This window comes from Populus alba, chromosome 15, assembly GCF_005239225.2.
Source record: "Populus alba chromosome 15, ASM523922v2, whole genome shotgun sequence".
Taxonomy (NCBI): Eukaryota; Viridiplantae; Streptophyta; class Magnoliopsida; order Malpighiales; family Salicaceae; genus Populus; species Populus alba.
In genome coordinates, this window is record NC_133298.1 from 9,004,353 (window position 1) to 9,019,621 (window position 15,269).

Below are 15,269 nucleotides of genomic sequence, written 5' to 3' on the forward strand. Positions count from 1 at the left end.
TTTCCTTGACATCATAAAAATCCATGAATTTAATTGAAGTAAATCTTCAAGTTTGAAGTAAATATGTAAATTGGTCTATGGTGCTTTCTCCTAAATGTTTTAGATTCTTTTGTAATATTGTTTTATTTTTATCAATATTTACTGTTATCCAAAAATATTTTCAATGGATTATGCTGATGAAATGAGAAACAACTTGTAACTAATATGATATTTTCTTGTGAAATCCATTTATGTCCATAATTTCTAAAGAAAAATGAATAATAGCTATTAGATAGGAAATTAACGACTAATACTTGATAAAAAAAATATAATTAAAAGAATAAAGATTAAATTTAGTATTAAAATTAAATGAAATAAAATTATAAAAAATAAAATTGAAAAATAAAATAAGTCAAAATAAGGATAAAAAATAAAAAAAATAGCAATCAGAAAAATACAGACCAAATATGATAGATGAAAAAAAATTAGAGAATAAAATTGAAAAAAAATATTTTATTTTTATAAATTATTTAAATAAAATAAATAATTTTAAAAAAATAAAAATCAAATTTAAAAAAAATATATTAAAGGATTGTTTTTAAAACATACAAGTGTGGACGTGAAAATTAATGGGAAGAGAGAAAAAAAAAAAGGAAAAAGGAAAAATGAAAATATTTTTGATTCAAAATCAACATGCGCCGTCATGGGATAGAGAGAGGTCGTCTTGAAAGTCACCGTTAGGCTACTGTAGAGCACAGCATGCACCTTCTAGACGGTGTAGATGCCACCAACATGCAAGGCACATCCCATATACTTTTCATTTTAAAATAATATTTTATAATTATAAAAATATAAAATTACTCCTTCTTCAAGTTGATAATAACAAAAAAAAAAAAAATCCATTCACACCAATTTAATAATTTTTTATTGTAAAAGCAATTTTATCATCTAGAAATGTTTATAAAGGAAAAGGACGAATAAGTTCCTTACTGCTACTTTATTTTTTTGTTTTTAAAAATAAGAAAGTAGCTTTATGGTGAAAAAAAAAAAAAACTGTAATATGACTCAATCAGGAAATGATAAATAACTTATGTGAACAAAACAATTGCAATGGTTGTTTTTCTAGAAGGACAAAAATATAAAGACATTGTTGGAATCTAACGTGTTTAATATTTTAGACCAGTGTTTTCCTGATTAATTATACACACACACACACACACATTAAAATACAATTATATATATATATATATATTTAAAATACAAATATATATATATATTTTAATGTGTACAGCTATTATTCTTTTTAGGTAGAAATAGTCTAAAATCCTATTTATTTTTGTATTTTAAAATAATTTTTAAAAGAATTTTATTTTTATTTTATTTTTTTTTTCAAATTAATATTTTTTTAATGTTTTTTTAAATATTTTGATGAAATGTTAAAAATAATTTTTTAAAAAATAAAAAAAAATATTATTTTAATATATTTTTAAGTTAAAAAATTCTTTTACTGATAAATAAAAAATTTTTTTTTTTTTAAAATAACAATGATTTAACTATAAAAGTGGCCGAAGATGTCAGAGAAAGTTTTGGTTTTTTTTTTTAGGCTTTATTAAGTAGGATTTTTTATATTATTAGGAAAAGGGAAGGATAAGATTTTATTTCCACTTGTGTAATTTTCGATGTTATATTTTTCATATTATGATTTTTCCTGTGAGCACACTCGTCTTGGTTTAATGGAAACCATAAAAAAAATATAAAAAAAAAAACCAAAAAAAAAAGAAAAGAAAAATGCAGACAGCATTTACGAGGAACCAAAAAAAAAAAAAGGTTGTAATAAACCATACGATATTCAACAAAGAAACACGAGACAAAAGTCGCGAGATTGTGGGTTCGATGGACAGGAAATTTTTTAAAAAATAAGAGGTGAATGAGTGGTAGGTACGTGTTGAATGCTGACGTGACTGCACAAATACTGGGGCCCACACCACCCTCGCCTCGCTCACTGTGTTTAACATGCGCTCGCTGTTCATGTAGTTATAATCCTATGGAATCGGTCGCATTGCATTCGAATGTGTCGTCTTCCCGTTTATTGGCACGTAATCAAACATTTCCTATTTATGGTCTACCTTCAAGTTCATTTTCCCACCCTTTAGAAATTTTTTTAATTTTTAATGGACTCCTCTCATGCCATGTATTTGGATATTTTGACGACACATATACGACCGGCTCCATAGGATTATAACTATATGAACACCGAGCGCATGTTAGAGAGGCACGGGTGAGCGAGGTTTGAGCGATTCGAAGATGAGAGGAGTCCACCTCATTTGAGAATCAAAATTTTTTAAAATAAAAAAAGCAAACATGTGTCTAACGTAAAATGTACCCCAAAGAGAAAGAAAGAAGAAAGAAGAAAAGGCCAGGTGAGTGGGGCCAAAAGTCGGGAGAAACGGGGTCTGAAAATCTAGGGTAGATCTTAAATAGTACGGGCGTGATGATGTAGTTGTGTCGGGGTGCCCTATCTAGAATAATTAAGCAGACAAGAGTCAGGAGGTCACGTGATATGGTTTTCCTTTTATCATGTGGTGTAATAGTCGTTGATTGAGCTGACGGCTTGGCAGGTGTGGACCTACCTCTTTTCTCATTTGAGAATTTTTTACACAGATAGTGCAATGGATCGGACTGGGTTAAAGTTATTGGTGATTATTTTTTGTTTGTTTTTTTTTTTATATATAAAAAAATAATTAAATTGAATTTTTGTATATGTACTTTTTTATTTTTTTTATATATACATATGTACCATCCTCTTCACTTTATAACTATTATTTGTATTTTGTAGAGTGGGCCCAAGTAAAGATTTGATATATATATTTTAGCTTGCATTATGAGGAGGTCATGGCCCTCCAAAATTTATTGTGTTCTGTATAATTATTAAAATTTTCATTTATGCCTTAAAAAATATAAATTAACTACTAAATATTTATGAAATAATAAGTTCTTAATCATAATAAATGGTTACTCAATGTGGGATTTATCTATTTTATTATTTAATGCATATTGAATTGTTTATATGAGAAAAATTATCATGAAATAATTTATCTTTTATAGGGTGATATATGTTGAACAGGATAGAAATGAGCTGGTAATATGTATTAAATTGAAATCAGTCTATAAATGTTCATTTGCATTTATAATTCAAATAAAATATTTACCTATAAAAGAAAACTATAATTTCACCAAACAATTTTTTTTTTAATAGTTTGAGATATGATATATCATCTAATACAATTATGAGTTATTTGATTCTAATAAACACATTAACAAAACTAAGAGGCCTGGGAAAAACAATTTTGATCCAAATTTAAAAATGTTGTTTATTGAAATAGTGCAACGATAATTTTAAGATTAGTAAATTGGAGGTATTAAGATATTTTAATAAGATGCATTTGTCCATTAGGAAATTGTCTAGGAAAAATGAAGTCATTTTTACATTTTTTAAAAACACAATGAAACGATCAAAATATATTTAAAATAAAAATAAAATAAAATTAGCTTCAAATGCAATTTGGTACTTCAAAATAATTTTTTCATAATTATCATGTCAAATAAGGGATATTTTGATATTTGACTAGATATAAAAAATAAATAAAAAATAAAACGCATAGTGAAACGATCAAAATATTACTGGAAGTTAAAAAATTAAAATTAGTTTCAAGGATGTTTTTTGATCTTTTCATAAAAGTTTTTTTTGTTATTATTAAATCAATTTTTAAAAAAATGGGTCTACTTGAAAAGAAAAGAAAAAGGTACATGTCGGGTGTGTGGCACGTGCCAGTAATTGAAAGGCACCTGCATCCTTTGAAGCTATGCCTCATATCATCCACAAAATATCTTTCTGTTGTATCTTTGAAAGCTTTTCCACGTTCTTGTTTTATTGGGGCAATGCATGACGTTAATAAGTGGTCGGTTTGTCATGTTGATGAGCTTTTTTTATCCTTCTTTCGTCTCTTTCCTCCCTTTAAAATGACAACTTTACTCTTTGTTATTGACATTTCAAATTCAATCCTTATTTTTTTTATTTATAATTTTAGTTAGTGGCCTTTTTGTAAATATTTTATTTGTTTTTAATTTCATCATTAAATCTCAATTTATCATATATTATGTTTTTTGATTTAGGCCTAATTTTTTTCCTATTTTTTTTGTCTTTTTTTAAAATTTTTATTTATTTTCAATCTCATCCTTCTATCCAAGTTAATGGTATATTATTTTTATCAATTTGAAACCTCATTCTTTTAATTTTTTGGGTCCTTTTGCTAAATGATTTTTTTTTCAAGTTCATATTTCAATTAAATATAAAATTATTTTGTATGTCAATTTTGATCCTTATTTTTTTTAACTATTTTATGGGTCTTTTTGCTAAATGGGTTTTTCTTTTTAATTTCACCCTCAATAAAATCTAAAATTTATTTTCTATTACCATTTTGATCCTCATTCTTTTAATTTCTATTTTTTTTATTTATTTTGAATCCTTTTGTATAATTGAAATTATTTTTAAATTTTATCCTTTAATATTTGATTAATTGAAAATTGAGTTTCATGAATTGTTTTTTTAAATAGAGTGCTTCAGGTCTAATAATTCGGTCACAAGTTTGAATAGTTAATGCGAGTTGATTTTTTTTTATGTCGAGTTATTCTGATCTTATAATTTAGGCCACAAGTTTATCAGGATAACACGGTTTGGCTCAACCTTGATTAATTGAATTTACATGTTTGTCATGCTAACTTGAGTTGACCATAGCTGATTTTTATAAATCATTTTTTTACCCCATTTCATCTATTCGTATTTAATGAGATGAAAATTGAGCTATATTATTATTTTTTTTAAAAAAATATTTTTTCTCATATTATCATGATCACTTTTTTAAAAAATAAAATTGATCCATCTAATTTCATTGTATTTTTTTATCTAAATAAAATAAAATCAATTTATTTAACATAATTTTATAACCCAAAACATATATTAAAAAAAACACAATTGCTATATCTAAATATTATTTTTTTATAAAAAAAATCAATCCGCAGCATAGTGAAGACACCGGCGCTAGAATATCCTAAACATGAAAAAACTGCACTTTAGTTGTGGGATCCCGTAAGTGTGGACTTTTGACAGTGGTTCGAGCCAACTGGCCTCTCAAACTTTATTTCCTAGCTCTGCCACTAACTTTAATTTAATCTCTCAATTTGAAGATGGTAACCTGAGCTTAGTAATGATTTAAAATAAAATTTTAACATTTTCATAAACAAATAATTAATTTCATGTTTTTAAAAAATTTATTTTTCATGTATATAAAAATATATGAAAAGGAATATAAAGTCCACAAGGATGAAAGGTAATTTTAAATTTAAGGGAAATGACTAAATGTATCTTAACTGGTTAGATAATGAATTTGTTCTATAGAGATCGCTAGTTTGAGTCCCATAAATTTTAGGGTCATTAAAGACTTACATGGTTGTTAACTTTAAGATCCGTGATATTAGTTGAGATGCGCACAACTGGTCCGGACACCAACATTAAAAAGAAAAAAAAAAAAAAGAAGAAAGATGACTAAACTACTCAAGCCTCCAGGAAATTTAAAATTATTTGAGAATTAATCTTTGTATGCTTAATTTTAACTTTGTATTCTTAATTTTAACTTTGATTCACCTGTGCTTTAATATAATTGAAATCAAGACATTTTGTTACATTTTTCAAAGTTTTCTCCATATTTTACATATAAAATTAATGAAATATCTTAAACGTTCTCAACTTCAATAACCTTTAGTCTAACCAATTAATTTTGAATTTTAAAAATAAGATTTGATATCATAATTTTAATTCTCCATTTAGAAATTTGGTTTTAAATTTTTTTTCAAGAAGATATTTTAAGGCTGCTTGAGTTTTAATCTGTATTTATCCTGCCTGGAAAAATGGCTGCTGCTTTGGTCTCTTGTCCTGTGTATATAGACATCAATCCTCAAAGTCAAACTATTCTACAGAGAGGGATGGAAGAATCCAATTTTTAAATTATTCTAGATTTTAATCAGTACGTAGCTTTCATTATCAATAAATTTCACCTCTTTAAGGTATGTGAATGATGAAACGACTAAAGGTGTCGATTAGATTCTCCCAAAGAAGAGCGCCAGCAAATCTTCATTTAGTTTGTAATTTATGATTACATTTTGTTGAATTCTCTCAGGTTTCTTACAAGTCTGAAGATTTATGAACATGTACGCTTTCTCAATGCTATACAATATGGTATGGAACAAATAATTCAAGGATGGAGAGAAGATATATTGGGTTTCATGAAAAACATATACGGGTGAAAACGATAAATTTAAATTTTTTAAAGAGTTTCAAGGATTTTATTAGACATGTCTAGAGTTATTTAGAGTTTATACAAAGATTACTGAAAGATCAAATGTTCTTTTCGGCTTTAAATATTTGCTTCAAAGTTGTGTTGTCGCAAACTTCAAGTCATCCAAATGTTCGACCTTTAATAGTAATCCACATAAATTACCAATGAGAAATCTTCTAAACTCTTTTAGGAGAGAGAGATTGTTATACTTTGGAGTGCTAATTCTTTTGCTTTTGTGTTTAGGTGTTTACATCCCGTACTTTTCTTACATTCTCTCTCTTTTTTAAAAAATAAATAAATAAGAGATATAATATTTATTTATCGAGAAACTTAAAAAACCCCTATAAGTAGCAAAATATCAATTTGCCCCTTAAATAATATAACATATATTATATTAGGATAGTTTTAAAAACTTATTCAATCGAGCCCCTACTTGATTTTTCTAGGTTCGGAATTGTAATTCCCCATATTAATTATATTATAGTCTTCAATTTTTAAATTTTATTTACAATCAAGTCGCACTTTATTAATCATCTCATTTTTATTTCTGACTAATGATTCTTGTGTGTGTAACTCATTGGGTTTCTTAATAAGTTGGCTCAAATATAAACCATAATCCTCAATAAAATAAAATTAAATTGAACATTGAACAACGCCGCATACTTCATCTAAAAAGCACATAATCGCACGTGCTCGTTTGAACAACACTTGTCACTAAATTTTTAATATTAAATAGTATTTTATCTTTACTAAAATGCTAAATTGCTCCTGATCCAACTCGAAAATCACAAAAAAACCATAATGAAAAGAACAAATAGCTCTTGGATGTAAGCTTAAGAAAAATTAAATTCAATGGCAATACAATCATTTTTTTGTGCTATGGAGAGGGAAAATCAAAACAACCCCTAAAAATTAGTTCTTTCTTCTTCTTCTTCTTCTTTATTTTTATTTTTTTATTTTTTATGCTTAGAAGAGTATTTAATTATTTTATTGTGAAATAAAAAATAAAAATACCTTATTACTTCCACTACCAATGCTTCTTCTTCTTCTTTTTTCGAGAAGAGAAAAATCATAATTTTAATGTTTTAATCCAAAGTGTCAATAAGTCTAGAGGTATAATAAAAATTGCTCCAGTAATTGTGCCATGAGTTTCGGTTTTTTGGTTAATTTTAACAGTAAAAACAACTACGAAGATAGCTAGTAAAAAAAGGAAAAGAAAGGGATAAGACAATATGGGAAAAAATTTAAAAAAATTAATTATTTCAAATAGAAACTAAAATTAGTTTTCACTTATTTCAAAGAAATTTAAAGATGATTTTATATTTTATTTTCAACGGACATGAAATAAAAATTTAGTTTATATTGATAATTTAATTGGAAATAATTTTTCAATATTTTTAAAAGAACATAAAGATTAAAAAAAAGTACCTTTTAAAATTATTTTTATTGAAAATAATTAAAAAAAATTAAGTAAAGAAAATAACTATATATATATATATATAATTACTTTCCATTAGTAATTCTGTTAGAAATTAGGCAGGACAGCAAATATATATTTTCATGAAAATTTGCTTCTCTCCTAGGAGTATTTTGCTAAAATAAATTATCCAAGGAATATTTCGTGTAGAATTTATAGTTAATTCAAATTTTAACTAAAATTTGATTTCCCTTCCTTCCAAAACAATGTTTCCTCTACCCCTTATTTATTCCCTCTCACGTGGATTCTCCCATTCCTTCCCCCACCATTTTATTCATTTTAAAAAATGTCCTCTCTTATTTTCTGTCCATCATTTTTCTCCTCCAATTTCAATTTTTTTTTCTTCATATTTTTCAATCAAAACCAACACCTTCGTTTTACATTTTTTTTTTGTTATTACTTTTCTCTTCCTTCTTACTTTCTTTATATTCTAAAAATGTTATTTCTTAACCATGGATGGGATCTTGTCTATGAATATATTGACAATTCATAAATATATTTGTTTGGAATTTAGTGCCTTGTTACTTGGAAAAGATAATGTCATTATTGCATGCAAAATAGTTGTATTCCCATTAAATGTGAAAGTGATTTTAAAGTGAAAGTGTATAATATTTAACAGTTTTTACAATTAAATTAATTATGAAAAGAATAATAATTTTTTAAAAAAACAAGAAAATCAGAAAAAAATAATTGAAAAAACCGAAATCGTGAAAAAAAACTTTATTAAAATTTTAAAAAAAAACCGACCAGTTCGATTCGGTTTCGATTTTATAAGCCTAAAACCGAAAAAACCAAACCGAACTCAAATCGAAAAAAAACCAAGCCAAACCAGTTTGAACCGGTTTTTATCCTAAAAAAAAACCGAACCCGGTCAGTTTGAAAACTGGTTTTTGGTTTTTTTAAAAAAATTTGGGCTGGTTATTTTTTTTTTATAAAAATCAAACCGAATCGAAAAAAATCACCCTTATTTTTTAAATTATGTTATGATACTTTGAATTTTTGGAAATGATCATTGTTTTACATATCAAATAAGCAATAGGTGTATGTTTAATCTACTAACTAGGAAGATAGATTTTTAATTTATTCGGTCTCAATCCCTAATTTTATTCATAATTAATATGTTTAGGGAGTATTTGTTATTATGGAGTGATAGTGCTTTTAAAAAATTTTAATTTGTTTTTAATTTTTTTTATATGTTAGAATTATTTGATGTGATGATATCAAAAATAAATTTAAAAAAATAAAAAAAAATCTTATTTTAATATATTTTTAAGCGAAAAGCACTTTAAAAAATAATCATTACTACAATATCAAACACTATCTTAAATAAATCTTAAATAAAAATATATCAAGTTAGGTAAAGGTCTTTGGTAATCGTGGGTTACTCATTAAATAAATTATCACATCAGATTATTTTTTTATTTATTTTAATTTCTTGTAACACCTCACAAAATCATATTATAATAAATTAGTGCAAAGAATCTTAGATTCTTAATGATTTTATTTTTTAAGTCATTTTTAGAATATTAATACTAGATGTGATGCAATGTATAAAATTATGTCATTAAATATCCTTAGTTATCAAGTACTTATTAGTATATTATTAATGATTGGTACAATTATGTATATAAAATTATTTAAGATCTCTTTATTATTTAAAATTATAAATAGTGTTGAATTATATGTTTATTAATTGTTACATGAATTATATTATTTGATTTAAGAAGAATACATTAATTACCTGACTTGCATTATATATCATTTAATAATGAATGGAAATATATTATACATAATACTAAGGGAGACTACAATACTAATTCTACATGTTTTTAATTAACAATAATCATCATTATATTTTCATAATTATAAATTAAACCTCAATTAACTTAGATTGATTCTTATAAAGTTTCAATATAATATTATAATAATTATATAAATTAAGAAATTTTTTTTTTGTAATTCATAAAGTAAAATTTAGTTAAAAATTAAATAAGTATGTTTGCTTTATAGATTTTATAATGCTTATCTATATTAAAAACAATTCTAAAAATACTAGCGTAGGATAAATCTGTACTTGACCTAATTTTTTTTTTTTTTAACTAGACTCATTTTGATCCTAGTCAAATTTGGATATGAATTTCAATCCAATCAAATAGGAAGATGAATAGGTTCTTGATTTATATAGTTTTAAAATTATTATAATTAGAAAATCATATTAATCTAATAATTTAAATTATTAAATAATATCCCAAATTTTTCAGGAGTGGATCATATTATTTCCTTAGAATTTTGAAATTACCCATACAAATCGTTTCTAGATGGGATTCGATTTCAATGATTTGAAATAAAATATGAAGTTTTATGGAGATTAATAAAATATGCTTTACAAGCCTAATAAAAACATTCTGTCTTGTCACGGTTTGTTTATTTAGGTGAAGTGAATTATTGTTTTTGCTGTTTAATTAAATCATGTTATGTGATTATTTGAAATTAATATTTGTTTTGTTGTTTTTAAATATTTTTTAATTTTTAATGTTAAAAAATTTTTTTTTAAAAAAATAAAAAAATAATATTAATATATTTTTAAACAAAAAAATATTTTAAAAAACATCTGTTATCATACTTTTTAACATTATAAAAAAAAAATGATAAGAGTGTTTGAGAGTATAATAATATATGCTTTTTAAAATATTTTAAAATTAGAGAAGAATTAAAATAATATTTATTTTTTTATGAATGGGATTCAATATCAATGATTTGAAATATACTGTTTGTAGAGATTATTATATAGTTTTATGGAGATTCATAAAATATGCTTTACAAGCCTAATAAAAGCATGCAGTCTTGTCACGGTTTGTTTATTTAGGTGAAGTGAATTATTGTTTTTTGTTGTTTAATTAAATCATGTTCTGTGATTATTTGAAATTAATATATTTTTTTTTGTGTGATTGGAAGGCACCTCCGCCGCCGTAAACAGGAGTAGCATCTCGCTCTTTGGTAAATGGCGAACCAGCTCATGCGTGTTAAAAATAATTTTTAAAAAATAAAAAAATATTTTTTATATATTTTTAAGCAAAACATGGCAAGAACCTCTATATAAGTGATCGAATTCGTAGAGTACTCCACACTCGGAGATCTTTTAACCAGAAAGATTACAAGAATAAGCAATCAAATGGCTTCCACTGCTTCTCCAATGGCCAGCCAACTCAGGAGCAGCTTTGCCTCTTCCTCAACTAAGAGGCTTGCTGTTCCTAAAGACATAAATATTGGAGCTAGATTTAGAATCTCACCCGCTAAGAGAAGCTTCATTATCAAAGCTGTTCAGGTAAAGATTTCTTTTCTTGTGAGTTCTTTACATTAATGTATAGCCTTCTTAGATTTTGTTATTATTATTCAAACAAATAGTCTGATGATTCAACTAATCTGCATGCTATATGGAGCCTTGTTCCTAAAGCAAGATATATATATTTATAAATGGTTGTGACAGATACCGGGAGAGATGGAAGCAATAGAGGAATATCCAATGAATGGTGGGCATGGAATCTATAGTTATGCGAAGAACTCTTACCGCCAGGTACAGCACAAATTGGTGGTAGAGATCGAAGCTAAGCTTGCTATAAGCAAATCATAATAGTGACACTGTCTTTGCTTACTTGCAGGGACAAGCTATAAATGCTGTCAAGGAACTGATCAAAGAGGAGATTACTGAAAAGCTTGATATCAGTAAATTTCCTTCATCGGACACATTTCGGATCGTAGATATGGGCTGTTCTGCTGGACCTAATACGTTCTTTGCAGTTCAAAACGTGCTTGAAGCAGTAGAAAAGAAGTATCAGTGTGAAGGACGGCCGGATCATTGTAGATTGCCTGAGTTCCAAGTTTTCTTCAATGATCATTCTTCCAATGATTTCAATACCCTCTTCACATCCCTTCCTCCGAACAAGAATTACTACGTTGCCGGCGTGCCTGGTTCTTTCCATGTTCGTTTATTTCCTGAAGCCTCTCTTCACATTGTCATCTCCTCCTATGCTATCCAATGGATTTCTCGCATACCAAAAGAGTTGGTGGATAAGAGCTCTCCTGCATGGAATAAAGGGAGGACATATTATGCGCATGCAGGAGCTGAAACTATCAAGGCTTATGCAGATCAATTTGCAAAGGACATGGATAGCTTCTTTCATTTCAGGGCACAAGAGGTTGTCCCTGGAGGAATGGTTCTGCTAACTATCCCAGGTGGCCGATGGAACTATCAAATTCTTTCCAATACTTTATATGACCTCTTGGAATCCACTATTGTGGACCTGGCTAAGAAGGTCAGTAGCCTCTCAATCTCTAAAATTTCTCTTACTCTCCGATTGCACAAGTAGGACAATTAAGGATCTATAGATTGCTGTTTGGATTAACCAGTTTTTCTCTTTTCCTAATTTGTGCTTTTCCTTTTCTCTTTTGAATCCACTGGAGCAGGGAATCATAAGTGAAGAGAAACTGGACTCCTTCAATGTACCACAATACTTTCCCTCTCCACAAGAAATGGAAGCAGCTGTTAAACGAAATGGGAGGTTCAGCATAGAAAGAATAGAGTGCCTCCACGATGAAAAGAAGCAAGCCAATCCAAAGGAAGCAAGAGTATTTTCCTCCCACATGAGAGCTGGGTTAGAGTTTCTGCTGTCAGAGCACTTTGGACATGAAATCATGGATGAGCTCTTCGACTTATTCACTAAAAAAATTGAAGAGTGTGAAGTCTTTGATATGGGGGTCGCCTTCAAATTGCTTGTAGTCCTTAAACGCAAGTAATCCACTATTTATTAATAAATTAGTAGAAGATCATCAGGATGAGCTCTTCGACTTATTCACTAAAAAAATTGAAGAATATTGTGAAGTCTTTGATATGGGGGTCGCCTTCAAATTGCTTGTAGTCCTTAAACGCAAGTAATCCACTATTTATTAATAAATTAGTAGAAGATCATCAGGTAGAAAATCTTGGCGGACACGTACGCTCCTTCAAGATAGGACCAGGTCTGATCATATATGTGTTCTATCGTGTTCCCGGGTTTCAACTCTTACTAGAAGATTAATTGAATAAAAAGAGTGCTAGCCTGGAATCTCAACCCTCTTTAAATATTATAAATGTATTTCACTGTGTTGTATGTTTGAAGAATTTAAATTTAGATCTCTTTGTTTTCCTCACGATATGCATGAATGAGTAATTGGTTTGTTCCTTAGGAACCAAATCCATGTAAGAGTTGTGTTCCATTGCTAGATCCAAATAGCCTATGTTATCATCCCAACTAAAAACTTTCTTCCCTTGAATATGCTTCTTAAGAATTGCAAATGATTCTAGCGCAAACTCTATTTCCCTATTTTCCCCTCCATCTTTCCAGCAAGCCATAGCTGAACCCATGACACTGTCCCATGGGCGGGCTTGAGGTTAACCACTTGGCGCTGTGATGATGAGGTTGATCTGGCCGGAGTGGCTAGTGCATGGTGGTGCAAGAAGCATGCAGTGGAGGCCATGTCTCTTTGCTTCACTACCTTAAAACCTTTAACTAGAAAAGGTCGATTGTTTCGTGTATAGCTAGAAAAAGCATGGTGGTGCGTGCAAAAAGCTCTGTTTGCTGGGCTTTGTGGTGCCTAGAAAACGTGTTTTGATGTTTGTGTCTGTGATATGTGAAGGGAATTGGATGATGAGAAAATAATTTGTTTTATTTTTGATATCAATATATCATAATTATTAAAAATACTAAAATAAATTAATTTAATAGTTTTTCAAGACAAATTAACACACTTTTAAAAAATATAAAAACACAAAAGTTATCCTAAATAATTACAATTAGTAAGGTTTGTATTTTTATGCCACTAACGTCTATCATATCATGCCAAAAATCATATGCACGTGTGTATTTATGTAGGAACGAGAGAGAACAAACTACCCGGTTACCCATTTGGATCTTTGGTAAGTAAAATCCCCTTTGAATGTTGGGGTTTTGACAGAGGGAGGGAGACAGAGAGCAGGGATAGGGTTAACCTGGTAGTGTACTTGCGATGACAGAGCTTGCGAGATCAGGGGGACTGCATTTGACGAGCTGTCATTTCTCTCAAATCGTTAATTTTGTTTGGTTTTGAGCCTTTTTGTATGCTAACAAACCGACACATATTATGTTAATATGTTTTGCTAACATAGTAACATAATTTTGATATTAACATAATTTTTTTTATAATTTTTTATTTTTGATATCAATGTATTATAATTATTAAAAATACTAAAAATAATTAATTTAATATTTTTTCAAGGTAAAGATATTTTTTTAAAAAATATAAAAAAACAAAAATTATCACACTTTAATTACAATATAATATATATATATATATATATATATATATATATATATAGAGAGAGAGAGAGAGAGAGAGAGAGAGATGGTTTCCTTTCTTCTTTTATAGAAAAATAAAAAAATAAATATAGAATCATTTTGGTTAAATAAATATAATAGCTAGGGATGAGCTTGTTTCCTATAAGGTACAGCTTTTGGACTGGTAAGAGCCTAGGTTTAAAAAACGGAAAAGAAGGAAGACATTCAGGCATTAATAATACAAATACGTAAGAGGGTTAATAGAGTCAAAAATAAAAAACAATTATTTTAGACTCTGCTTATTTACTGGAAAGTAGTTTTTTTTTAAAGTAAATTCTAGAAAAGAAAAGTGAATTACTTTCTGATGTTTGGTAGTGTAATGAAAAATAAATTGAAAAATACTTTCTAGTATTTGGTTATGTCATGAAAAAAGAGTTGGAAAATAACTTATTAATATTTTATTTTTTTTAAGTTTATTAAAATAATAAGAAACGAATCTTATAAATTAAAAAGTTGAATAAGAATGAAATTGAAAAAAATATAATTTCATAAATTATCTCAAATAAAATAAATAATATTCATAATAATAAATATCAAATCTAAAAAATTAAAAAAAATAAAAGATGAAGAAATTAAAATAATAATAATCAACATTTCATAAATTATTTAAAATAAAATAAATAACAATCAAAAGAATAAGGATCAACTTTGATAGATAAAAAAATTCAATAAAAAAATAATAAAAAAAAGCTAATAACAATTGTAAAAATAAAAACTAAAGTTAATATAAAAATTAAATTTTAAGTGATAAAATTGAAAAAATAAATATTCAAAACAAAATATATATAGCAATCAAAAGTTTGAGAATTAAATTTGATATAATCTTTTTCACAATTTCGGAAAGTGTTTTCCGCCCAAATTTTTCAGGAAAACACTTTCATGAAAACCAATCCAAATTTTTCTTTAATTGAAAAGTGTTTTCCATTAACTAACTTTTCTAATACCAAACAAACACAAGAAAGTTTGGAAAGTGATTTTCAGGAAAACAAACACAGCAAAAAAGAAAAACAC

The 15,269-nt window shown here is 27.1% G+C and overlaps 1 protein-coding gene across 1 annotated transcript; it reads left to right on the top strand.

Annotated features, from left to right (window-relative positions):
• The first annotated feature begins 10,794 nt into the window (after nucleotides 1–10,794).
• On the top strand, nucleotides 10,795–13,035 carry LOC118050985 (loganic acid O-methyltransferase). The gene is made up of 4 exons (XM_035061478.2): nucleotides 10,795–11,173; nucleotides 11,336–11,422; nucleotides 11,508–12,161; nucleotides 12,313–13,035. Exons 1-4 carry the CDS (start codon nucleotides 11,021–11,023, stop codon nucleotides 12,640–12,642), a joined length of 1,224 nt encoding a protein of 407 aa, XP_034917369.1. The 5' UTR covers nucleotides 10,795–11,020; the 3' UTR covers nucleotides 12,643–13,035.
• The last annotated feature ends 2,234 nt before the right edge of the window (nucleotides 13,036–15,269 follow it).